This window comes from Mesoplodon bidens (genome assembly GCF_964165515.1).
Source record: "Mesoplodon bidens genome assembly, chromosome: 9".
NCBI classification, from domain to species: domain Eukaryota; kingdom Metazoa; phylum Chordata; class Mammalia; order Artiodactyla; family Ziphiidae; genus Mesoplodon; species Mesoplodon bidens.
This window is the reverse complement of record NC_138166.1, coordinates 74,347,686-74,374,364: the sequence shown is the minus strand read 5'-3', so window position 1 is coordinate 74,374,364 and position 26,679 is coordinate 74,347,686. Positions and strand designations below refer to the sequence as shown.

General features: G+C 34.1%; 1 protein-coding gene across 2 annotated transcripts in view; it reads left to right on the top strand.

Moving 5' to 3' along the window:
* ASZ1 (ankyrin repeat, SAM and basic leucine zipper domain containing 1) overlaps positions 1-17,517 on the top strand; it is a 70,547-nt gene extending 53,030 nt beyond the window's left edge. For both annotated transcript variants that reach the window (XM_081243546.1, XM_081243547.1), the window contains 7 exons: positions 1,295-1,419; positions 2,847-2,922; positions 3,888-3,944; positions 6,079-6,188; positions 12,529-12,634; positions 13,462-13,575; positions 17,244-17,517. In XM_081243546.1, the coding sequence (XP_081099672.1) occupies positions 1,295-1,419; positions 2,847-2,922; positions 3,888-3,944; positions 6,079-6,188; positions 12,529-12,634; positions 13,462-13,575; positions 17,244-17,402 (747 nt within the window). In that variant the 3' untranslated portion in view covers positions 17,403-17,517. The remainder of the gene's footprint in view (positions 1-1,294; positions 1,420-2,846; positions 2,923-3,887; positions 3,945-6,078; positions 6,189-12,528; positions 12,635-13,461; positions 13,576-17,243) is intronic.
* Positions 17,518-26,679: the final 9,162 nt, after the last annotated feature.

Below are 26,679 nucleotides of genomic sequence, written 5' to 3'. Positions count from 1 at the left end.
TTATTTTATTGATATAAACTTTTGGTCTGAATATTAAAGCTTTCAGCCAAAGGTGTGTAATTTCTAAGCAGGGATCAAACATAGTACAACTGTAAGTCTAAGTTATATAGTTCAAGATCTTCTAAAACTGAGTTTCTGAATTTGAAAACTTGTAACATTCCAAAGGTTCCATCATATAATACTCAGACCATGCCATTTTTGTTGCATGTAAAATAACTTCTTTTTTTTTTTTTTTTTATGCTGTACGCGGGCCTCTCACTGTGTGGCCTCTCCCGTTGCGGAGCACAGGCTCCGGACGCGCAGGCTCAGTGGCCATGGCTCACGGGCCCAGCTGCTCCACGGCATGTGGGATCCTCCCAGGCTGGGGCACGAACCCGTGTCCCCTGCATCGGCAGGTGGACTCTCAACCACTGTGCCACCAGGGAAGCCCTACGTCCTCTATTTTTAAGCACCCTATAAACATGCCTATCATTTTATAACTCAAATCTACATTTCCAGAATTATTCTAGTGTAAATGCTAATCACTGAAGCCCTGTGAAACTTTAAAAAGAAATTAAGTTTTCTCCTAAGCTTTGGAAATTTGAAAACTTTTAATTAATATATTGCATCATTAAATTTAGGGTAGATGACAGTGAATTTGACATACTAAGAAATTTATGAACATCAAAGATTATTTTGAGTCACAAATTGTTTCTTGAAGTGAGATTCGATTTTGTATCTTGGCTGATTATATCACTTAAACTTGGCTTGCTAAAAAGTCAGAACTAAGAAGTTTGAAAACTAAGAAATTTCACATCTCTTTAAGGTGTACAGTTGAGATTTGTGTACCTTAGTCGTGCTTCTTACTCTCTCCCTATTTAAAAGTGTATTTAAGGGCTTCCCTGGTGGCGCAGTGGTTGAGAATCTGCCTGCCAATGCAGGGGACACGGGTTTGAGCCCTGGTCTGGGAAGATCCCACATGCCGCGGAGCAACTAGCCCCGTGAGCCACAAATACTGAGCCTGCGCGTCTGGAGCCTGTGCTCCACAACGAGAGGCCGCGATAGTGACAGGCCTGCGCACCGCGATGAGGAGTGGCCCCCACTTGCCGCAACTAGAGAAAGCCCTCACACAGAAACGAAGAGCCAACACAGCCATGAATAAATAAATAAATAATTTTTTTAAAAATGTATTTAAAATACTAACTTAGTCTTTCTGATTCACTTACCAAAATGGAATTTTTAGTTTCGTTTTATATCTTATTGAAAATATTATTAATTACTATCTTGCTTTAATTTTTACTGTAACTTTTTTCAGATCTTCAACTTTCTTTCCTTGACTTTAAATCCTTGGGGAGAAAAGCTTCAACAGCTAACTAAAGAAGAGACTATTTGTGAACTATTGAGAACAGATTCTGATAAAGAAAAAGATCACATATTTAGGTAACATAGCATGTTTCTGTTCAACACAATACCTATAAATGAGTAAAAATTGTGCATGTTTTTTATTACTTATAGTAAATGTGATGACTTATTTAAAATATATATTTTAAACTTTTACAAGCATTTAAAAATATTACTTAGAAATGTCTGAATTTTAAGTGCTTTGTTCTCCAGAATTTTAGAAAAATTTGATATACATGTACTAACAGTAATGAGAATAATTTTTTACTTTAAATAAAATATCAACAATACAGTTTATTTCTAAAAGGTTCTAAGATTATATTTTTGTTAGTGTTCAAACTAGATTGCATCTTGCTCTCTAATTCTTTATAGCAGATTTCTGATTTTATAAGCTAAAAATAAAAATACTTTTTTTCCCCTGAACACAGTTGTTCAGTACATGGCCACAACATTATCCTCTACTTACCTACATTTAAAATAGTAAATTTTTACTTCCTGCAATTAAAGAGATTTTCACGTACAGACCTCTCACAAGGAATACAGCTGACCCTTGAACAATTCTGGGGGTTAGGGGCGCTGACCCTGCCCTTAGAAAATCTGTATCCAAGATTCCTCCATATCTGCAGTTCCACATCTGTGGATTCAACTAACCACAATTGTGTAGTACTATAGTATTTACTATTGAAAAAACTCCATGTGTAAGTGGATCTGCACAGTTCAAACTGTGTTGTTCAGGGATCAATTGTATAAATATTGGCAAATATTTTCCTTCTGAGGAAAAATGAGCTTCATTTTACTATCACCATTTTCTCTGTTTACTTAAATCTTCACTCAGGAAACCTTTCTTATTCCTTTGTATAACATAGGTCTAGTGGGTAAATTTGCAAATATAGGCATACCTCAGAGATATTGGTGTTCAGTTCCAGACCACCACAATAAAGCAAATATCACAATAAAGTGAGTTACGCAAATTTAAAAGTTATGTTTACACCATACTGTAGTCTGTTAAGTGTGCAATAGCATTCTGTCTACAAAAACAAAGTACATATATTAATTAAAAAATACTTTATTGCTAAAAAATGGTAACCACCATCTGAGCCTTCAGCAAGTTGTAAGAGCAACATCAAGAATCACCATAACAAATATAATAATGAAAAAGTTTGAAATATTTCAAGAATTACTAAAGTGTGACACAGACACACATAGTGAGCAGATACCGTTGGAGAAATGACACCAATAGACTTGGTTGACATAGGGTTGTCACAAACCTTCAATTTGTAAAAAAACAATGTCTGCAGATAAAGCAATAAAGCAAAGCACAGTAAAATGATGGATGCCTGTATATTCTACATAGACTCATTCTTACTCATTCTTATTCTCATTCTCTCTCTGCATCATAAATATATATTTATTACTTGTGCACTAATAGTCTGTTCTGAAATTGACATTGCTATAAATATGTATAGTTCATATACAGCATTTGGAGATCTGGAAATATTTTTACATGGTCTTGGACTTGAACATATGACAGATTTACTGAAGGTAAGATTTTGTTTAAGCTATGGTGAGTTATGTATGCATGTTTATTTGTTGGTTAATATAACATTAAATATTAATTCATAAGCATGCTTATGAAGGGGTGACAGATGCACTTTTCTCCATAATTTGTAGCATTGATACATCCCATTTTAAAATTACAAGCATTTTGAAAATTTATTATTATAGAAATTTACATAAATTAGAATCTGGCTTTTACCCACTGCCCAAAGCATCACAGAACTCCTTGTACATCTAAGCCCTTAGTCTGTTTTTGCAGTTGCTGATCTTCCTGTGTAGAATATTAGAAGCATGATTTTAAACCAAACAAACCAGGTATCAGATTCTTGCTCTAATGATTATTAACTGAAATATGTTACTTAAATCTCCTTTTTTTTCATAAGGATGGTAATACCTAGTGTAGGATTGTCATAAATATCAAATTAGATCATATGTGAAGCACTGTTTTAGGTATTTTAGGCATGCATTATGGGATTTGAGCAGATGACAGTTATCAGCCATTTAGCTGATACTGCAGCAGTAAAGCACTATTTAAGACAGGCTCTCCTTAGGAATATGCACATTCGTTTAGGCAGTTTAGAATTGGGTTTCACTGTACAATCGTGAAACTTCCTATTTGAGAAATATTCAGTAAAACCAAATGTTATTAATATTATACGATTATAAATTTTAAAAATTCATAAAACAATTTCTGTCAAATTTTATAGAGCTGTTTTCTTTTTATGTAAGCAAATATAAGTTGTAATACTTTTTTTTTGAATCTGGGAAACTAGCTATGTATACATTTTTTTACGTAATTATACATATTATTATACTCATTACTATCTACCCAGTAGTTGAAAGTTTTTAGGAGGGTAGTATATAACTGACTAACTTATATGTACAGTTGCCTACTTCCCCTTCTACTATTTCATTTATATTGAAAGGTGGCATTTTCTTCTTTTCTACAGGAAAGGGATATAACTTTAAGACATCTTTTGACCATGAGGAAAGATGAGTTTACAAAGGTTAGTATCAATTTCAAAAACTCCAGATATTATCTTTCATATTTTTAATATTTTGAATCCTTTTATTTTCTATTTTAAAAATCCTACAGCTATAGACTGTGAGTGATCTTTTGCTACGTTCCTCATTAGATATGATTATGGATAACCATATCTAAAATCTTCCATTCCAATATTAAGTTGCCTTAAGAATATTTAAAGACTTACTTAAAAGCTTTTGCACAGCAAAGGAAACCATAAACAAGACAAAAAGACAACCCTCAGAATGGGAGAAAATATTTGCAAATAAAGCAACTGACCAAGGATTAATCTCCAAAATTTACAAGCAGCTCATGCAGCTCAATATGAAACAAACAAACCAATCCAAAAATGGGCAGAAGACCTAAATAGACATTTCTCCAAAGAAGATATACAGAGTGCCAACAAACACATGAAAGAATGCTCAACATCACTAATCATTAGAGAAATGCAAATCAAAACTACAATGACGTATCAGGTCACACCAGTCAGAATGGCCATCATCAAAAAATCTACAAACAATAAATGCTGGAGAGGGTGTGGAGAAAAGGGAACCCTCTTGCACTGTTGGTGGGAGTGTAAATTGATACAGCCACTATGGAGAACAGTATGGAGGTTCCTTAAAAAACTAAAAATAGAACTACCATACGACCCAGCAATCCCAGTACTGGGCATATACCCTGAGAAAACCATAATTCAAAAAGAGTCATGTACCAAAATGTTCATTGCAGCTCTATTTACAATAGCCAGGAGATGGAAGCAACCTAAGTGTCCACCAACAGATGAATGGATAAAGAAGATGTGGCACATTATATACAATGGAATATTATTCAGCCATAAAAAGAAACGAAATTGAGTTATTTGTGGTGAGGTGGATGGACCTAGAGTCTGTCATTCAGAGTAAAGTAAGTCAGAGAGAGAAAAACAAATACCGTATGCTAACACATATATATGGAATCAAAAAAAAAAGGTTATAAAGAACCTAGGGGCAGGATGGGAATAAAGACGCAGACCTACTAGAGAATGGACTTGAGGACATGGGGAGGGGGAAGGGTAAGCTGGGACAAAGTGAGAGAGTGGCATGGGCATATATACACTACCAAATGTAAAATAGCTAGCTAGTGGGAAGCAGCCGCATAGCACAAGGAGATCAGCTCAGTGCTTTGTGACCACCTAGAGGGGTGGGATAGGGAGGGTGGGAGGGAGGGAGACCCAAGAGGGAAGAGATATGGGGACATATGTATATGTACAACTGACTCACTTTGTTATAAAGCAGAAACTAACACCGTTGTAAATCAATTATACTCCAATAAAGATGTTAAAAAAAAATACTTAAAGACTTAGAGTTGGGTTTTTTTCCTTCAGATTAGTTATGACATCTCAACTAAAACTGGTGGTTTATTTCTAAACATGAAATAGATCTGTAAAACAGTATAAAACAGGTTACTTAGAAATAAGAGTTGGTTTTTTGTACATGTGGGTATAAACGTGTTCTTCAAATATTGCCTTTTTCTAGGTTTTCAAAATGACCAAGACATATTATTTTGCTAATGAGTATTATTAAGTAACAATTTGAAAATAGCTGTGGGAAATATCAGAGATACTTTAATAAGTAGGATACATAAAAAGGAATGATCTTCCTGTATGAGCACATTGGAAACTTGAAATCTTTACCATCACTGAAAATCAAACCATACTACTACTTAGCTAAATCCAGGATAGAAAATTTAGTTAATACTAAAGGTAGACCATAGACAAAAAGAAGACTTAATTCTCAATCAGTGATAACATTTAAAATAATATTTTGAAGGAAAAGTTGTTTTACTCTGGTTTTCTGGAAAGATTATATATTAAAATCTAGTAATTTGTTTTAGAATCCATCACAATTGTTATATAATGCAAAAAATTGACTATAGTCACTATATATCTAAATATTTTAGTGATGTAACCTAGTCAGTCCAGTTATAAGCAAACTTGTATATTTTTCAGTATGTTTTTTTTCCAATATGTATCTATTTTTTTCAAGATGTGAATTAATCAAGTAGAAAACTTCTTCAGTAATTTTGAATATTGTTCAAGTATGACTACCTTATTGTACTTTAAAATCATTTCTACTTAGATTGGAATTACCAGTAGAGATCAGCAGAAAATTATGGCTGCTCTTAAGGAACTAGAGATAGAAGAGATAAAATTTGGAGAATTACCTGAAGTGGCAAAGTTGGAAATCAGGTAAAATTAACCTACTGGTTTACATTAATACTGTTTAGAATGAACTTTCTTTTTTAATTAAATTTTGATAATGTCCAAGTTATTTTACTTAATACCATCATTTTGCCAGGGATATGGATAGTTCATTTTGCGATATACTGTGTTCTGGAGTAGAAAGTACTTTATAAAGTCAGTTTTTACCAAGAAGCAAAACAATGCATCTTCTTAACTCACATAGAAATATTGTTTTATTTTTTCATTGCATTTTGTTAAATGAGTTAATTAAAAGACCCCATGCTTTTCATAGTGTAGCTCTTACTCTCTTTAAATCATATAAATGTCAGATTGAAGATTCTAAGGGTAATATTTTTGCTTAGGGCAATAAGAAAGCATTTCTCATGTACCTCAGCTCTACTTTCAGCCTTATTCTTTACGAAATTATGTTATCAATATATAAAGTTTATTTTCAATATTATAAACTTGTCAAACACTGATTAGTAGCAATATTAGTAATCTAAAATTTATTTTGAAAATAACGGTATTTGATTTTTTAAACATATTGTGGAACAGTAAATTATTTTTTTAACTTTTTATTTGAAATAATTTTAGATTCACAAGAAATTGCAGAGACGTACAGAAAGGTTCTTTGTACCCTTCACCCAGTGTCACCCAGTGTACCCAGTTATCTTGCATAACTATAGTACAATATCAAAACCAGAAACTGACATTTTTCTGGTTTGTATTTGTATTTCATCAGTTATACATGTGCTCATTTGTGTGTGTGTGTGTGTGTGTGTATAGCTCTATGCAATTTTGTCATGTGTGTAGCTTCTCATAACCACTGCCACAATCAATATACTTAACATACCATCACCACAATGCTACCACATACTACCCCTTCATAGCTCCCACCACCCCTCCCCATCCCTAAAACTAGCAATTGATAATTTGTTATCCATCTTTATAATGATGTTATTTCATGAATGTTACATAAATGCAATCGTACAGTATGTATCCATTTTTGATTGGCTTTTTTCAGTCAGCCTAATTTACTTGAAGTTTATCCAAGTTATAGTCTATAAAATATAATACTTACAAGTGCAGTAGTGTAGTGTAGCCTGCCTAACACTAACATTGCAACTATGAGAAACATTAATTAAACATAGGAATAATAAGTTTCCACACCATTTTAAAATTTAGATAAGTCTTCTAGGGGATAATTTAGATGATCCAGATTTCTTCTAAAATGTTATTGCAAAATTATTTCCCTTTCTCTAACTGTATCTCCTTTTAACAAGATGATCTATATTCAAAATAATGCCTCATTGTTTCAAAATAACATTGCATCTCTTAAATATTTAAGTACATTGTAAAGGATTTCAGTTGTGAGGACTTAAATCAGCAAACTTTGAATCTCTTTGTTCATTTTCTTTACTTTTCTAATTTATTGCTTCTATGAAGGAATATTCTGAGTTCTACATGACTAAATTTCAAATTAAATTTTTTAATATAACTTATTTTTATGATGTCAGAGTTGCCTCTATGAATTTTCATTGTTGAGATTTAATAGACTTAAAGAATGTACAGAATCCGGAATGGTTCACTTATTAAAACTGCTGAATTTTTTAAAAAATAAAACTGGCAGACATATATTTCAGGAATTTGACCTTGTTATTAAATCACAGACTTTGTTTACATGCTGTTACGGAAAAGGTTTTACTTCCCATTTGTTCAAAGTCATTCTTTAAAGAAGAAATTAGTCATTAAGTCATAAGAAAACTAACAGCAGGAAAAGTTGAACTGATTGATTATAATCTTCTGGTAATGTGACTTCAACAATTTAGCTACTGATTTATTTTAAGATACTTTTCTTCTATGTGTTCAGTTTTATAAAATAGTGTGTCACAGTACATTTACTTTTTTCTACAGTTAGCCTTAGTATGTTTCCAGAATTAGAGAATGCAATCTAAAAATACTAATAACCATTTCATTACTACTTTGAGATATTTTGAACACAAATATTAAGTTTCACCCATGTCTTGACATTTTCAGCAGTTTCTACCCAGACCTTTTCTCTGAGCCTTTCTGATATCTACTTAAATGTATCAAAAGCATCTCAAAATTATGTCTACTTAGGAAATGATTTCTCCTCCAAAAAAAATCTGTATAGATGCAAATTTTCACATAAAAAATACATTGTTCACATCTATTTATAAATATTCTAAATGTGGAAACTCTAAGTATTTAACTTAAGGTGAATGGTTGGATTATTACATCAGTATAATTATTTTATTCTGTCATTTAAATTATTTTGAGACTTAATGTCATGGAAAAATACTCCTAATAATATAAAAGGCAAATATAAAACGGAGTGTGAGGTATAATGCCAGTTGTATATATTCATATGAAAAATACTAGAAGAAAATGTGTACTATAAGAAAATATTCTGTAAGAAAATAGTACCAGTCATTATCTTTGGGTGATAGAAGTATTGGTAATTTTAGTTTTTCCAGATAGTCTACAGTGAGCACATGGTACTTCTGTTTGGAGTACCTTTATTTAAAGTATAAATTTTATCCTAATACTTAACTTCACATTTTAAAAATATGGCCTGTTGTTTCAGTCAACTTACACTTTGTTGTGCTGCAGTAACAAATAACTTCTAAATCTAAATAACTTACAGAAACAAAGTTTATTTCTTGATTGCCTATCATGGATCAGCTGCAGTGAATCTCCTCCTTATTCTGAAAACAGGCTGGAGAAATAGCCCCACCTCGAACTGTTCAGAAGTTACATAGTCACTTCCAGTCATATTTTATTTGCCAAAGCAAGTCATATGGCCAAGCCTCTTGTCTTTGGGGCATGAAGTGTAATCCTCTGGCAGAGAGAGGCCTGGTAGTATTTGGCTCAGTAGAAAAGACATGACAATTTGATCAAATAATATAGTCTATCATACCTATGCCATATCTGCTTATTTTGAAATCCTTAAATAAGTACAAAATTATCAGGGCTGCCATGTAAAGGTATGTAGGTTGTACAGCTGTGGGGTGGGGGCTCGGCATCCAGTCACACAGTGTATGATGAAAGGCAACTTTTGAGTTGTGTTTTTTATAACTTGCCTATCCATATTCAGTGGCCCTGAAAATTATACATCACAAAAAAGGTATATATTTTCCTTTCATCCATTAAGATTATGTAATTTTGTTAATAATAGTATTTGCTTATTCGAACTGAGTTGTTAACTTAGTCTTCCTTGAGAATAAGAGCTTATAAGTTTATATTCCACATATATATGTGTGCTTTGACTATCTAGAATAATATACCTGCTATCATTTTGAATGACAGTTCTCAATGGATCTTAATTTCCTTAAGAGTCATTACATAAAAAAATATATAGGGAATTAATGAATTACTCATTCAAGTACTTATTCTTTCACTGATAAATAAAATTTGAGTAAAGAGCACTAAAATATAAGTTTTAAGTATACCTTATATAAACACTACATGGAGGGGCTTCCCTGGTGGCGCAGTGGTTGAGAGTCCGCCTGCCGATGTAGGGGACACGGGTTCGTGCCCCGGTCTGGGAGGATCCCACATGCCGCGGAGCAGCTGGGCCCGTGAGCCATGGCCGCTGAGCGGGCGCATCCGGAGCCTGTGCTCCGCAGCGGGAGAGGCCACAACAGTGAGAGGCCCGCATAACACACACTAACACACACACACACACACACACACACACACACACACACACACTCTCTCTCTCTCTCTCTCTCTCTCTCTCCCTCTGTCTCTCTCTCTCTCTCTCTCTCTCTCTCTCCATGGAAACAGAAAAATTAATACAAGTAATGACTGCTGTTGTTTCGACAGAAAAATATGTTCAAGTTCTGTTCTTTCTCGAGCAAAGAGCAGAAAGAAAATGTAATAAAGAAGAATTATATTTATTTGGAAATGTTTTTATAAATACCACTTTTGCTAGATAGAACAAGAGCTTATCTAAATTTTTTTATTTCAATTTGCTTTTATAAAGCAGTCATCAGATACTTCTCATAGTTGGTGACTTGATTATATATATTATATTTGTAAAGTTTAAAGTCTTTATTTTGTATAAACTGTTTATTTTTCAGTCTAATAGCTAAGAAAAAAGATTTCTTTTAAATTAAAATACTATATAAAAGTCGTGTCTTAGAGAAAAGTTTGCTATTAAGTTTCATTAGAGGTTCTCCTTTCTTGCTTTTTATAACCTTTCCTCCTAGAAACAGCATGAAAGAAACTTTGTACAGTGTACAGTCAAAACTTCTACCTATAAGAATTTCATTTGGACTCAGAAGTAACTTTTGGTCCCATTGTATTAGTTTTTGTGTGAATTTTTATTATAATAGATACTTCTAAATAACTCTCCAGAAAGGTCATCTCACAAATTTGTCAACTCTTGATACTAATGATCTACTTAATTTTTGTCATTCCACTAGAATATAACATCTTATTTTAATCCCATGTTTATTATCCATTTAAAATTTTCTTTTTTCTTTTCCTCTGAGTTACCTATTCTTATCCTTGGTCCCCTTTTCTATTTGGCTGTGTTAGTTTCTTTGTAGCTTTCACAATAAATTGGCTTCTGTCTTTGAAACTAATCTAGTCATCAGTATCTCTTCATTGTCGGAATCAGTGGACTAATCCTAATTATTTAACATGCTTGACTTTTTTCCTCCATCTTGAATCTATTCCCTTCAATACCTTTCATAACAGACCTTAACTCCTGCTTTTCTTTTTCTCAGGCTACTTTTCCTTTGATAGCTTTTTTCTTCTACCCCTATCAACTCTCCCCTCTTCACAATATGTATCTTTTTGCTTTGTGGTCCTCTCCGTGACCATTGTTTTGATTTCTACTGGTGACCAAAATTATAGACATTTCTAATACTTCTGTGGTTTGTGCCTATATTCATAATTGAAGGAAAGACTGAAATTCTGTTAGAGGTTAGTGAAAATAAACATGTAATTTTTCCCCATGTAAGTTCACCAACTCCCCGAATTCTGTGTAGCCTCATGAGGCTGTGGACCCCAGGATAAGTACCTGCAAGACTGACATTTTCTACTACTTACTGGTCATTGCCACCTACATGTCTCATATCATTGCCATCATCATCATTATTAAGTTTATTTAACTGCCATATATGTACTAGACAGAATGCTAGGTGCTTTTCTCATGTTATCTCCTTCAGTCATCCTGACACTCCTTTTACCTCAGTTCTAGAGATACAGAAATATTTGGCTGAAGATTAGGTTTGCCCAAGATCATAAAGCTGTGGAAGCTGAATTCAAACTCAGGTCTTCCTGACACTAGAGACTGTGTTCTTAATTATTATGCTATATTGCTTTGTCTTCACCCCACTTTTTTCTCTGCCACCCACCCCCAAATTCACTTCCCTGCTTGTTAGTGCCATCTTCCACTGCAACCAAAGAACTTAGAATAACCCTAGACTTTTCCTTTTCTTTTACGTGCAATCCATCACCAACCTTTTCAGTTTATTCTCCTAAACATTTCTTAAACTAGTATCCTAATTATTCTATTTCCACTTTTTGTTTTCCTTTAATCCACACCACTCCCCAAATAAACTTTCTCGTACGAAAATCTGATTTTCTACTTTCCTGTTTAAAATTCTTTAGTAACTGTACATTATCCAAAAGGTAATATTCCATTCCTTAGCATGTCACGAAAGTTCCTTCAACAAGTGATCCCGTACAGCCTCTTTTCTTACGACTTTCCCATAATTGTGCTTTAGTTATACCTTGGAGACCTCCTACCCCTGTTCTTTCGCACCTGCTATTCTCTCCATCCAGAATCTCTTTTCTTCCTTACCTACCGACAAACTTATTTTTAAGCTCCAGACTCAGTTCAAGTATGAACTCTATGAAGCATAACTAAATCCCTATTCCCATTATACTAGATTCATTATGTCTGAGTTTTAGATGTCTCAACTATAAACTTCTGTTAATAACATCTACCTTATAGGAGTTGTTGGGAAGAATTTAAAAAATAATAAATGTAAAATAACTAGTGCAGTGCCTTCGTATAACAGACATTCAAATATTGGCACTTTTATGTTCCTTCTTCATATGTCCCTGTGAATAACAATGTTATAATTCTATGTCTGCTTCTCATCCTGAACTTTGAGATCCTCAAGATTGGATGCTTGGTTTTCGTTGTATGCTCAAAGTCTATTTCAGTTGCTAATACAAATTAACTATTCTACAAATATTTTTTTAAAGAATCTAATAAATGTTATGACTAGACATTGAATAACTAGCCAAGTAAAATGGAGTAACTTGTGCGTATTAGTGATTCCTTTTTATTTCCTCTCTTTAGTGGTGATGAGTTCCTCAGCTTTCTTCTGAAATTAAACAAACAGTGTGGCCATTTAATAACAGCTGTACAGAACATTATTACTGAGTTGCCTGCAAATTCTCAGAAGGTATTCTACAAAAGTTATTAAATGAAGAAAAGTATGAATGCTGGAGAACATTCCAGATAAGTTAATGATAACTCAATAAACTGTAATGATCTGGTAAAACTGTATCCTCTGTAAAATCACCTAAGATCTAAATAAGTCAATTTATTTAATATTACATTTTATACTAATTAATTGAAAAACTTTGTGTTCTAGCCCTCAAGAAAAGGAAAATGAGTCAGACCAAAAGTTAAACTGATCTGTGTATTGAACTTACCATTTGTTCTTAAAGGGAATTTAATTGTTTAAAATATAAAGTGACAGGAGACCCAAGTGAAAGTTGAAACAAAACAGTGTGTTGAGTGTTATTAAAAACCATTTCAATATAAGGATGTTTTAATGAAGGAAATTTTAAATAGAGAAAGTGTAAGTGACCTGTAAAAGCAAACTTGTTTTGTAAAGTTCTTCATGTGATTTGGTTTTAGCTACTTGCATATAGTGAAAAATATTTAATGCACTTGTTTTCCTATGATTTTTATATAACACTAATATGGGAATCATGTCATTCTTAAAACCTTCATGACTTTATTCACCATAAATATTTTTATTACTAATATTAGTCTCCATGGTGATATATATGTATATTTAATAAATGCATTCAGGAAACTGATTTGACTATTTATATAAAAATACTGAGTTCTTTTGGTATCAGGATTTATCCTGAATAAAAAATGCTTTTCAGTTACGTAATTTAATTTAATGTTTGATAATGTTGTATACTTTTTGTGGATATAAAGTTGTGAAAAGTTGCTTTCCATTCTTTAAAATGTAACTTTTGAAAATATTAACAGATAGTACTAGAATGGGCTTCTCCCCGGAATTTTACTTCAGTTTGTGAAGAACTGGTTAGTAATGTTGAAGACTTGAGTGAAGAGGTCTGCAAACTAAAAGACTTCATTCAGAAGGTATTTAAATATTTAAAATTAAAAAGGGGGAAGATTATTTACAGCATAATATGTTAGACAATGAAGCAGTTTGACGAGCAGCTTAAGCTCCCACAAAGGACAGTTTTCAAAGGAAGAAATATACATAGGAAGCAAACTTTGTTGGTCATTAATGAAATGCATACTGAAAGAACAGTGATATATCATTTTCATCCTATAAATTAGCAGGGAATGTATTACCCTACCCATTACTGGTTATAGTTCACCAAACAGTATTTTCATGTGAAACTGATGTCTAAGCCACTTTCAAAAACAGTTTGGCAAGATGTGGCAAGGACCATAAAAATATTTGTATCTTTAATAGTACTAGCTTAATGATTCTAAAATTATATGTACGTAAATGTCCTATGCGAGAATGATTTAATAAATTATGGTATAACCGTTTCTTATAATGATATGCAGCCAGTTGAAAAATATAATGAAAAGTATATATCAACTTGTTAAAGAAGGTCTATTTCTAATTTTTATTTACATATATAAATGTGAATATAAAAAAACTACCAAAAATGAAATGTTATTAGCTCTGTTAATGAGGTAGGGTTGTAGATAAAATATTCCTTCTATTTTCTAGACTTTTTTTTTTTTTTTGGCTGCATTGGGTCTTCGTTGGGGCACATGGGCTTTCTTTAGTTGCGATGAGCGGGGGCTACTCTTCGTTGTGGTGCATGGGCGTCTCATTGTGGTGGCTTCTCTTGTTGCGGAGCATGGGCTCTAGGTGCGTGGGCTTCAATAGTTGTGGCACGTGGATTTAGTTGCTCTGCGTCATGTGGGATCCTCCCCAGACCATGGTTCGAACCTGTGTCCCCTGCATTGACAGGTGGATTCTTAACCACTGTGCCACCAGGGAAGCCCCTTCTAGACTTTTTATAGTATCTTTTATAATTTAACTTTTTAAAAGAGTATGAGCTTTTTTTGGTTCTTGTTCGTATACTCATATAGAAGTATGTATTTTGGTTTAAGGACAGGTGATTTTTCCCCCCTTTAAGAAAACTGGCAATAACAAAATCTAAGCTGCTAAAACAGAGAACTCTGTTGAAGGTAGATAATAAAGGGCAACACTTTCACTTGACTAAAGAACTCACTTCTGAGTCTCCATGTCTAATAAATATATTTGATATCGATAAAGTTTTTGTGAAGTATCTGATGTGAACATTAGATTATGCGTTAAATTTTTATAGCATCAACACATGTCATTTAATATTTTCATTAGTATTTTATCAAAAAAGTTATTTTCCTCAAAATAGACTTTATACATGTTCCAGGTAATTTGTCATTCTAGCTATTAACATGTTCAGTCAAAAGGAGTCTTTTTAAAAAATAAGCAGAAAATTGTGAAGCAAATTCTACAAAATTATAGGGGGATAAAGACATTTAAAATAGGGAAAATGAGCAATATAGTTCACATTTTTGGTAGACGATAACTCCTTTCCAGAGAAAGGTATCTTAGAAGTTGTATTATCTCTGACATTTATTCATTCAACAAACCTAAGAGTGCCTCCTGTATGTCACGCAACTGTGCTACACATTAGTTTCCTAATTATTCTCTCTACTTCCACTTTGTGTTCCTTTAATACACACCACTCCCCAAATGAACTTTCTCAGGCAAAAATATGATTTTATACTTTCTGAACTTGCTGACAACACGAAAATTATAGCACCATTCATCTTCACTATATCCATCATCTAGAAGAATTGAAGGGAAATGGTATTGATTTTACTTATTAGCATAGTGTTTTTCATGGGGATGCAAGAGAAATTTGGAAGGATTTGTGTAAAGATACTTCCTGCAAATAATCAACCTTTAATGTTTAGTGTAAGAAATTCCCTAAGACATCTTTGTCTCAGGATTGGTAATTATTTGTTTTCTCCAAGATGAACTAAAAACATTTGGGGAGGTGGGGTGGAGGATTAAGATGAAATTAGAGAGAGCACCCAGATTTTTCTTAAAGGGATGAAATTAAGAAACACTGCTTTCAGAGTGTAACTTTGACTCAAAAACATGAACAATTCAATCAGGTACCATAATATTTATTTTAATAAAATATACCTATAGAGAAAAATTTCAGCTTTCTTTAGCTAAATGGAAGGTTGTTTTTCTTTGGTCTTTTCTACCTTGAATCTATACATTTCTATATAAAGACTGGCCTTGAAAACATATTCATTGGTTCATAATAACAGCAGATATAGTTCTTTGGGCAGGAACCTCTTAATTTTGCAGCAAGCCTGTGCATTGGGTTTTCTTTGGATTAGGCTTAAACAAGTAATAATCACCAAATAAGATTTTACTTAGAGAACTATGAGGCTTCCAGATTTGGGAGTATGCTATCATGCCTGTTAAGCTTATGATATTTTACAGTTTACCAATAATAACAGAAGGGATTTTTTAAAAGAAACATATGAGCTATCATAGATAAGTATATGGAGGTAACAAAGAGAGAGGGTGGGAGAGGTCAAGGCCAGACTCTAACACCACATCATTCTCTTTCAAACCAACACACTGACAGGCTCCTGTCAGAAAGGGTCATTCTAAGTAATTGGTTAATAAAAGGAATGACTGTCTCAGGATTCAGTAAATGGAGCATCAGTGTCAAAAAGGAATCTGTTGCTGAATGAAGCCATTTGGAAGTTAGACCAAGAATACAGTATTAATGAGATTGGCATTGAAGTCCATCTTCTACTATAAATTTGAAATTAATTTTTCAGGGTTTTTAAATTAAATATTTACACTGTAGATTTGAGAAGTAGTTATTTTTGCTAATGTTGAACGTATGTCACCACTCCAGCACAGGATGTTTCTAGTAAATATCACTCTGTAAATGTGCCTGATTCTTTTTATCTTTCAAGGATCTTTTGGTTTCTGTTCATTCTCCCTCTTCTGCCTCTCCCCAGCAACTATCTCCTCCCTCTCCCTCCCCTCACCCCCTCCATGTCTCTCTCTCTCTCTCTCTCTCTCTCTCTCTCTCTCTCTCTCTCACACACACACACACACACACACACACACACAGAGTTGAGAGGCCTTCTTTAGCAAGACAGTTCTATGTATAGGAATTTAGAAACTGACTGGGTCATGTACTTTCATTGTTCAGAAGTGCAAAAAGAACCACTGAAATTTTTGTTAACATTTGTTCCTGCGAATATATTTAAGTAAAGGATTATACTTCTAGTGTTAGCATCGAATCTTCCAGTTTCTGTTGAATTTCATGTACTGTAGGTATGCCATAACAATACTTTTTTTTTAATAAGGTTCACTTTTTTTGTAAGATATCAGTTGATATTTAATACAAAGGAAAAAACGACTGTCGTTCCTTATAGGTAGAAATAGAAACTTTAACATTAAAGGAACTTTATCTCCTGACATAAAAACATGTTTTTAAAATGTAATAATCTATAGAAGCATTTATTTTTAATGTAAAACTAATAGTCTACTACAGTGGGATCCTGGTTGAAAGAAAGACTGTCTTTTAAGATTTTGAATCTTTACTTTAAATCTTCCATGGGAATCTTGCATTTAGGCTACATCTAAATCAAGTGATTAACATGGATATTTTGATATTTTTTAAAATCAAAGATATTTTTATTTTCACTGTACTGCACATTAACTTTTTCATTTTTCCCATACTAAACATTAGTTGCAAAATGAACGAGAAAATGATCCAACTCGTATACCGTTAACGAAAGAAGTATCTACATGGAATAGTAGAATTTTGAAGAGGACGGCTATTACAGTATGCGGATTTGGGTTTCTCCTTTTCATTTGCAAGCTAACTTTTCAGAGAAAATCACCCTAATATTTGTTTTGAGTTATTATGTATATCTTATTCAAATTACCTAAAAATGTTGCTTTTAACTGTTTGTGGCACAGTATAACTACATTCTTTGCCAACACTCCATAGGAAAAATTATGATAGCTTACTGCAGAATGTTTTTCTTTAGAAAGTGGTTTGTCAGTTTGAGTTGACAATATAATTTGTTATATTTTAATGTTAACTTTGATCAAGCAGTAAATTATAAGGGATTCTTAAGTTTGATCCTATCCTATGACTCTAATAAATTACATTTAAAATAAATAAAAGTTTTATCTAATATTCTTTGACATTTATAAAAGTGTGTTCATTTGTCACAGTGAATCATACACTATCTGTAAAGTGTTCATAAATTAGTAGCTTTCTTTTAGTCCTTATTTTTCCCTTCCATTATTATGTAATAAGGAATTTCTTATTTAGTTTTTTTAGTTATATATCATTATAAGGAAATTATTAACTTGAGAGTAGTTTAGAGAATGCAAAGTATAAAGATAAAATGTAAAATTTTTGAATTATGGATTAAAACCTAGGAAAAATATTTTAAATGTAAATTTTAAAAAGCAGAAAATTCAGAGAGTAGTGTGGAAAGCCTAAAGCATGTTAGAATTTTTTATGTAATGTACTTTTGGGAACATATGACATGTACTATGTGTAACACTCTTGAGGATGGTATGAAAGGGAATGGCATTTGACGTATAATTTCTCATACCAATCTAAAGAAGTAATGCACGATTTCTTTGTGGGGCTTTTTTTTTTCCAAATCAAAATAATGATATTCAGATTTTAAAAGAGAGGGTAATAAAAAGGCAGGCCTATTTTAGCAGGCAATATAGTAGTTAAATATTGCTTGACTTAGTACCATACTTTGAACAGATGCAGTTGATCTACAACTGGGATAACAGTGGTTTTAGCAGTGCTCTTTTTGACTGTCTCTTTCTAATCTCTCCCATAGGCTGTCTGCCTCATTTGGTATTACACCCAACTCTTAGGCTCCACTAATTACTCGTTGATTGCTCTACCGTTTTGGCATGCCCTGGGGCATGAATTGCTCAGCAGTCTGATAGAATTAAATTTGGACGGGTAATTTTTGAGGCCAGCTTTTGAGGCTTATTCTGATCAGGGAAGGGTCCTTCTCAGCTGTCTCTTGCCCTGGTTCTCTTTGGTGAACTAGCTGGCCTACAGAGGAGCTGTTGTCTTCAGGAATGCCCTTAGGCTTGATTTTCTCCACATTCTCTTATTCTCTTTCAAATGAAGTCAGTTCCTTTGGGGAGAACTTTGAAACTCTCTTTCTTATGGACTGCTTCTCCCCCCTGGACAAAATCTCTGAGCCACTCCTCTGAGTGCTGGGTGGGGCAGTAGCCTCTAGTCTTTTGCGTTTGCTTCTTACAGTTCTGCCCTATAAGTGAGCTGGCGAAAGGAAGATCGCGGCCTTAGTGTTCTGGCCTGCCAATCCTGGGGTAAGAGTTCTCATCCTGTGAGGCTCAATGGAAGGAGAGAGCCCTCTACCTCTCAGCCACACTCATCAGAATTTAGCTGCTCAAGTTTGGAATTGGAGGGCATTAGAAAAGCTGGAGGATTGTCCTTCAGATGAGATATGGTAACTCATATTTGGGAGCTGAGGGGAGAGGGAGCCCCATCTTCTTGGCCACATCCACCCAGAGCTTTTGGAGCTTTTGCTAAACTGAGATGACTTGGGGTTGCCAGGAGGCAGGTGGTAAGGGAGAGATTGGATCAGTGGCTCAGTGTTCTTACTGAGTTTTAGTAGGTTTTCTTGAATAAATGTTTTTTTCATTTGTTCTGAGCCCTTAGGACTCTGCAAAGACTTTAAATAAAGGTTGTATGTTTATAGCTTTCTAGTCTAGCTTTGCTTGTTTCTTTGGGGTGTATGCCCATGCTGCTCTTCACACTTCCATCCTGGCAATGAAACTCCTAAACCAGTATTTCTAGGGTATCTGCTATGTCCTTTAATATAGCAGATACCCTAGAAATATGGCCCAGAACAGTGTGAAAGAATTTTTTTAAGCCAGAAACATTAGCTAAATACTTCTCATAAGCTTTACCTAGCTCTAGGGTAATACCATAGGATGCTGAAAATTCTAAGAGCACCTAAAGATCACTTCTGTTGGAAGCAAAAGGGAAAGACCACCTTGGTTTCACCAGGATACATTAGGACTAGATAAATGATGGGCAGAGCAAGACTACACTCTCAATTTTGAAATTAAAAATTGAAATTAAAAGTTAATCCTGCAGAAGGTATTTAAGCTAATACCTAATCTAAAGTAATTATATGTATTAAATATGGGAAACAGGATATGTAAAAGTATAAAGAAACCAGCTACAATTGCAAGCCCCAGAATTGAAACTGAGTTGATTTTTTAATGGGACTTTTTACACTGCCAGCCTTTTTTGATCTTAACATTATGCAGAAGTTAATCTTTAAGAACACAGGTAACCATGATGACTTCTGTTTTGTACTCCAGGTCACTCTGTCACTGCTTCATAAATAATCGTTTGTAGCTCTGGGGGGGTGGACATAGGGTGGGGTTCTTTCTGGCACTTCAACTAGTGAGTAATACGTTTATTTCAAGTGCCAGTAAACACGTTATACTGGACATACATGACACATTTGTTCGTTATTAGAGGAACTATTTCAAAACTATTTGAGCAACGTTCTATTATATTCCTCTACCTGTAAATTCAGATTATCTTATCAATATTCTAAACAAAATGAACAAATTTTTATACTGCATAACAATCTTGGAGAGAGAGTAAATAAAATGACATTTTCAGAAGTGTCACCATCTCTGGACTTATCTCTGTAAGGCAGTATTATTCACGTTTCTCTTCCCAACTGATCTTTCATAATTGTTTCCATGAATTTTCTTCCTTCCTGGAACCTTTCTAACACTTTAATCTTCTGTATTTTCTTTCCTTTTGAAGTCCATGTCTACTGTAACATGCTCCCTCTTCCCTCTCAACCCCTAACCTTCACTTTTCTGTTGACAGATAAAGCAGAAGGTAGCCCAGGTTCCTAGCCCTGTCACATTATCTTGTACATTCTCCAAGTCTTGGTTTCCTCATCTGTAAAGTAGATTCTAAAGACTAAATGAATCAGAACAATGCCTCCTTGTTAATAGGTCCAATTTGGAGTTCTGAAATTAGAACTAAATCTTAGGGGCTTTATGTAAGAGAATCAATGCTTCGTAGACAAAGTGAACCCCTCATAAGTGGTTTTGCTTTTTGAGCTGACATCCAGAGATCTGATATGAGAATTGATCTTAACATTTGGTTGTTGCCAATATTTTATAATATTTTGGGGAAAATTACTAGTAATTACATTTCAATTCATTAAATAATTACTGATTGCTTAGTATGTGTAAAACAATACACCCATACATTACATATTTTATATGAGATCAGAAAACCTAAATATGTTTGCTATTATTAAGAGAGACATTGAGGTTACTGTTGTTTTATGGATGTTTTACAAACCCACTTTGTAAAACTGTTTCATAGGAAAGGGTGTGGTTGAGCGTTTTGTTTTCAATTTCCACAGTTGAGAATGTGGTGTGATAGACTTATCTTTCCTTATGGGAGAAGGGCTCAACCTCAATCAATGCCTTCCTACAAAAAAACAGCTACAGACGGAAAATCGGTGAAGTCCCAGCATGTGAAATCTTTTAGAAGAGATTTAGACTAGATTTAAAGTAAGTTTCTATTCATTGTGGATTCAAGGTACATTAGTGCTAAACCAGTTTTTGGAGTTGCATATGTACAGTTTCCCCTGCCTCAGTGTAAGGTATTAAAATAAGACACCTAGAATCTTCAGTAGTAATACTGTTAACTATCCAGTTAGTGGTAATATAACAATTAACTGTAGTTAGTGGTAGAACTAAAATAGTGGCAATATTACATTAACACTGTGGTTACCTGTGGCGAATGAAAATTGGACTTAAAATGTAGAAACGAAAGATTAGAGTTATTATGCAAAGTTCTTCAGTTTCTAGATAAAATAGGAATAGCATCATAGAATGAAAGAAAAATTGTGGATTTTGTTTCCTGAAGTATATGCTGTTATGTGGCTCCCAGATCTCCCTTTAGGAATAAAGAACTTATTCCCACAGCTGCTGGGAATGTAGCTAGCAGAAAAGCCTCTTCAGGAGTTTTCTCTGCTAAAGAACGATGCATTCCCAAAAGCATGTCCTACTCCCAGGAATGACTAATCAACATAGGGGTTTAAAGGCCCCAACTTCGAGGGCCCTCATCCCAAACCAAGATAACTCTGAAGGACCATCCCCCTTTCAGAGCTCCTGGTGGGGCTGGCCGAGGCTTTCATTAAGAGTGTATCACAGCCCAGAGGGGTGGGATAGGGAGGGTGGGAGGGAGGGAGACGCAAGAGGGAAGGGATATGGGAACAGATGTATATGTATAACTGATTCACTTTGTTATAAAGCAGAAACTAATTTAAAAAAAAAAAAGAGTGTATCACAGCCCATCTTCTCCCTCTGTCCAGTGCTGCTTCTTTCCCTTCCCTTGCACAGGTGTTGCTCTCCAGAGCCCTTTCTAATAGATGTCCTGTATGCTAATCTTCACCTCAGCATTCACTTTCCAGGGAACCCAATTTTGTCACTGACCAGCAGAGCCTTGCATAAGTCATGAAATATATGATCATTATTAATAATTACCTTCTCCAGAACTTAGTTTCCTAATCTGAAAAATAAAGATCATCCTGAACTAGGGTTGTTGTTGGAGTGTTAAATGGAGTAACGTACAAGTGGTTGTAGAGTTTATAACTAATGCAGACTTGTGGCCAAACAGACATGAGTTCCAATTTCAGCTCTGCCTCTTACTAGCCATGCAACTTTTAGAACACTACCACAGGTCTCCAAGTCTCTGGCTATAACATGCATGTAACAGTAATAATCAGACTTAAAATATTGCATTAATTCAGCATTTATTCTCATCTATAACAGAATAACAGTAATAATCAGACTTAAAATCATTGCTTTAATTTGGCATTTACTATATGCCAGTCATTCAGCTAATTTTAAAAAACCTATATTTTAATAAATGTATTTAATTAAACCTATAAGGCTGTTGTAAGGGTTAAGTGAACTAAGGCAATATAGAGTTTTCTCCAATGCGTGTGTTTATAGCATACATTAATAAATGGTAGCCAGTATAAGTTCTACTGTTATGATTCATCATAAAGCATTTATTACAGTGACTTGTACCAAAAATCAGATTTTTATAATTGCCAGGACCATAGTTTTGTTCGAGAGAAATATTTTCTATCATTTAGTGACATAGAATTAAAAATACTTAAATCGTCTAAGCTAACACAGATATATTCACAATCCACAAGACAACAGTTAATAGGCCAAGCAGATAATAAATTATCTGAGAAGACTCCCTCTATTTCCCCTCTCCCCTTTTAACACGTGGTACTATACTCAAAAGCAGAAACCATTTGTCTATAAAACCAAGTTTATTAAACCCTCTTGTGATGATGGCGAGAGCTAGAGTCTGCATTCTTATTGTTCCATAGATGAGGACTGGTGGTGGTGTGAGGAGTGTGTAATTCAATCCCGGTCAGTCTGTCAGCTTGATAATGACACCCTAATACACTTTCACCTCCTCAAGCCACAGAGAGGGCCTCTTCTCCCTGAAATGTTTTATACACCATGAGGGCACCAGTTTATCCACCTGAGAGGTACATATTTTCTCAGCTTTTTATTTATTAACTTCGCTTGATTTTTAAAATATTTACCCACTTTATGTCTACTTGAAAACAAATACTAAACTCATGGTAAAATCTGGGCTAACTGAATTGATAAATAACATTAAATGATTCCATTTTAAGCACAGATATGGGGCTATTACCAAATACCTGAAGGCCATAAGATGGAGCCCCACACTAAGAACGGTGCAAGAACCCTCCTTGTATAGATCCTGGAGCAGGTGCACCAGCTCTGGATGTGAGAAAAAGAAACCCATCTTTTATTAAACCACTGTGTGGGTTTTCTGTTAATGGTGCCAAAGGCATTCCCAAATAATACAGGGTTATGCCTATGTTGCCTCATTCTGCAATTTGCTTTTTTCATCAGCACTTCAGATGCATCCATGTTAAAAAGTAAAGATGTAATTAATTCCTTTAAACTGCTCTATAGTATTCCATCGTATGTCCACCCCACATTTTCTACTTGTTCTACTGATAAAATTTTGAGTTATATCTAACTTATTCTTCTCAACAGTACTGTACTGTACATACTTGTACATGTGTCCCTGTGTAAATATGACAAAGTTTCTTTACATTTAGCAGTGGAATAGCTAGTTGTAGGGCACAAATATTTTCAATTTCTATTTCATTAACTATTGATGTTGCCAGGTATTTCTGTTTGCCCCTCACGATCCTCCCTCTACCCCACCCTACCCTGGGAAGCTGAGTCTATCAATACAAAATACATCAAAGGACCTTTCAGCTACTGATGGGGCTTATCCAATGGCAGAATATCTGAGGGAGGGTAAATCTAGATATTTATTCACCTGGCTGTACTCCCTGTGAGATTGCTACCTTTGCCCCTCAACTGAAGGCTTCCTCTCAAGACAACCTCTACAAGATTCACTCTTTCTGGGTTCCTGGAACCTTTACTCCCTCCCACATCCCTTCTGGTCTGGGCGGTGGTAACAGCTTCTCTGCCCACACCTTCAAAAATAGTCTCTTTGTAAGGTAAATCTCCTGAAATCATTCTGCCATCTGTTTCCAGGTGAGAACATGACTGCATCACTTCTGTACTGCTCTTCAAGGAGCCCGTATTAATTTACAGACCTACCAGCAGTGCATGAGAGTGTTCGTTACCCCACAGCCATACCGACACAACATTAACTGACTTATGTTTTCTCCTATCTTATGGATTCAATAAAGTTGATTGTTTTTGTTTTATTTTGTGCTTCTCTTGATTACTAGTGAAATTGAGCATCTCTTTAGGTTTATAGGCCATTTTTCTCCCTATAAATTACTTTCTACTATCATTTGCCTCTCTACTGGACTGTCTGTTTCTTGTTGGCTTTTAATCCTTTAAATATTTGAAATATTAATCCTTTATCTGTAACATGTGCTGGACTTTCTTCTATCTACTGTTTGTCTCTTGCTTATGATGTTCTTTGCTGCCCAAACATTTTAAAAGTCTACCTGTATTTTCTTCTGTTTTAAAGTTTTACTTTTCATGTTTTGGACTTTAACATAGCTGAAAATTATTTTTGTGCACAGTGTAAAATAGAAATCTAATAACATTTCTTTCCTCATAGTGAGCCAGTTTTCACACCACCATTATTAAATAATCTGTCTTTTCCTCCTTGATTTGAAATGGTGCCTATTTCCATGCCTAATTTTTAATGACTTATGGTTCTGAATTTTATGTTTTATTCCATTCATCTATTTGCTGCCAATACCACACTGTTTTAAGAATTGGTACTAAGGCTTTATAATATGTCTTAACATCTAGTAGCACAACAGTAATTTACTACTACATTTTAATTTGTTTATTGCTAGCTGAGAAATGTAAGTTACTTCTGTATTTGATCTTGAATCCAGATCAAGAATCTGAACTGTCTTATTCATCCTAATAGTTTTGTCCACTGATTGTTTTAGGTTTTCTGTGTAGATCTGCAAATAATGAAAGTTTTACCTCTTTCTATTTCTTGTACTTCTTATTTCTTTATCCTACCAGCACATTTTAGGACCTCAGTCCCATAGTTAATAATAGTGGTGATAATGGATGTTACTTTGGGGACTATTTCTAATATTTATTCCTTGCATCCATGCCCTTGCAATATGTGGAGTCTCTCTCCTAACCCCCAGTGTCCATATTGGCCATTTGACTTTTTTCGGCCAATGGGACATTAGCAAAAGGGATGGAAGCAAAGGCTTGAATGGTGCTTGTGCATTAGGGTTTTCACTCTCGCTGCTTTTCTGATCTTCCATTACATTAACAAGTTCAGGATAACTTAATATAATGAGATAATCACGGCCCAGTTATCCTTCACTCTAGCAAACTCATAGACATGTGAGTGAGGCCATCAAACACGAGTGACCCCAGTTGAGACCAGCAGAAATTGCCCAGCTGAACCCTGTTTAAATTTCTGATCCACAAAATAGATAATACATGGCTGTTATTTTAAGTGTCGAAATTTTGGTGGTTGTTTTAAGCTATGTGTTACGTGGCAAAAGCAAATTGATATAGTCAATTAATGAGAGAGATGGGTTAAAATCTCTCGCTAAGATTTTCAGTTTAACTTAGTATTTCTGTTAACTTTTGCTATGAAGATTTGAGACTGTAATGTTAGATGAATTTAACCTTAAAATTATTGTTGTTTTACAGGTGGATTGTATCTTTTATCATTATGCGATCAACTTTTTTTTATCCCTAACTAATGTTTCTGCCTTAAAATATAATTTGTCTGATACTAATAGAGATATACTTTTTTAAAAAAAGAATATTTTCCTGGTATGCCCTTTACCATTCTTATGCTTTCATTCTTTCTGTGTCCTAAAAGGAAATAAATCTGCCAATCCTGTCCTTAAAAAGAGATGGAAAGTTTAGCTAATTTACATCTATTGTGATTATTGGTGTACTTGTATTTGTATTTATTTTCACTGTCCCTTCGGCTTTTATTAAGCTTTTCTACTTCACACTGCTTTATGAAGTTTTTTTAACCCCCCTCCTTTTCCAACCATATTGTAAATTATATATTCTTTTTTATTCCTTTTAGCAATTATCCTTAAATTTTTAATTTAACAACAGATGGAAAGTCTAAGGAGAACCAGTAACTCTCCCTTCCCCTTAAAATTATAAACCAGAAAACTTTAACTCTGATCATTCTCCTTTGTTTTTCTTGGCCTTGTTCATACACTTGTTATACATTTGGATATCTTCTTTGTGAAATTACTATGCAAGTTTTTAGCCCATTTTATAATTGAATTGTCTACCTTTTTCTTTTTGACTTTTTGCTTTTCAAGCTTTCTTAATGGCATATTTTGATGAACAGAAGTTCTTAATTTTAATTAAGTTCAACATCTTTCTCTTTTCCCTCACACTGCTTTTTATGTTCTGTTTAAGAAATCTTTGCTTATGCAAAAGTCATTAAGGTGTCCTGTGTTTTATTCTTGAAGCTTGATTGTTTTTAGCTTTCAGATCGAGATTTATGATCCATATCAATATTTTTTGTATTATAGGAGGTAGGGCTAAAGATTAATTTTGTT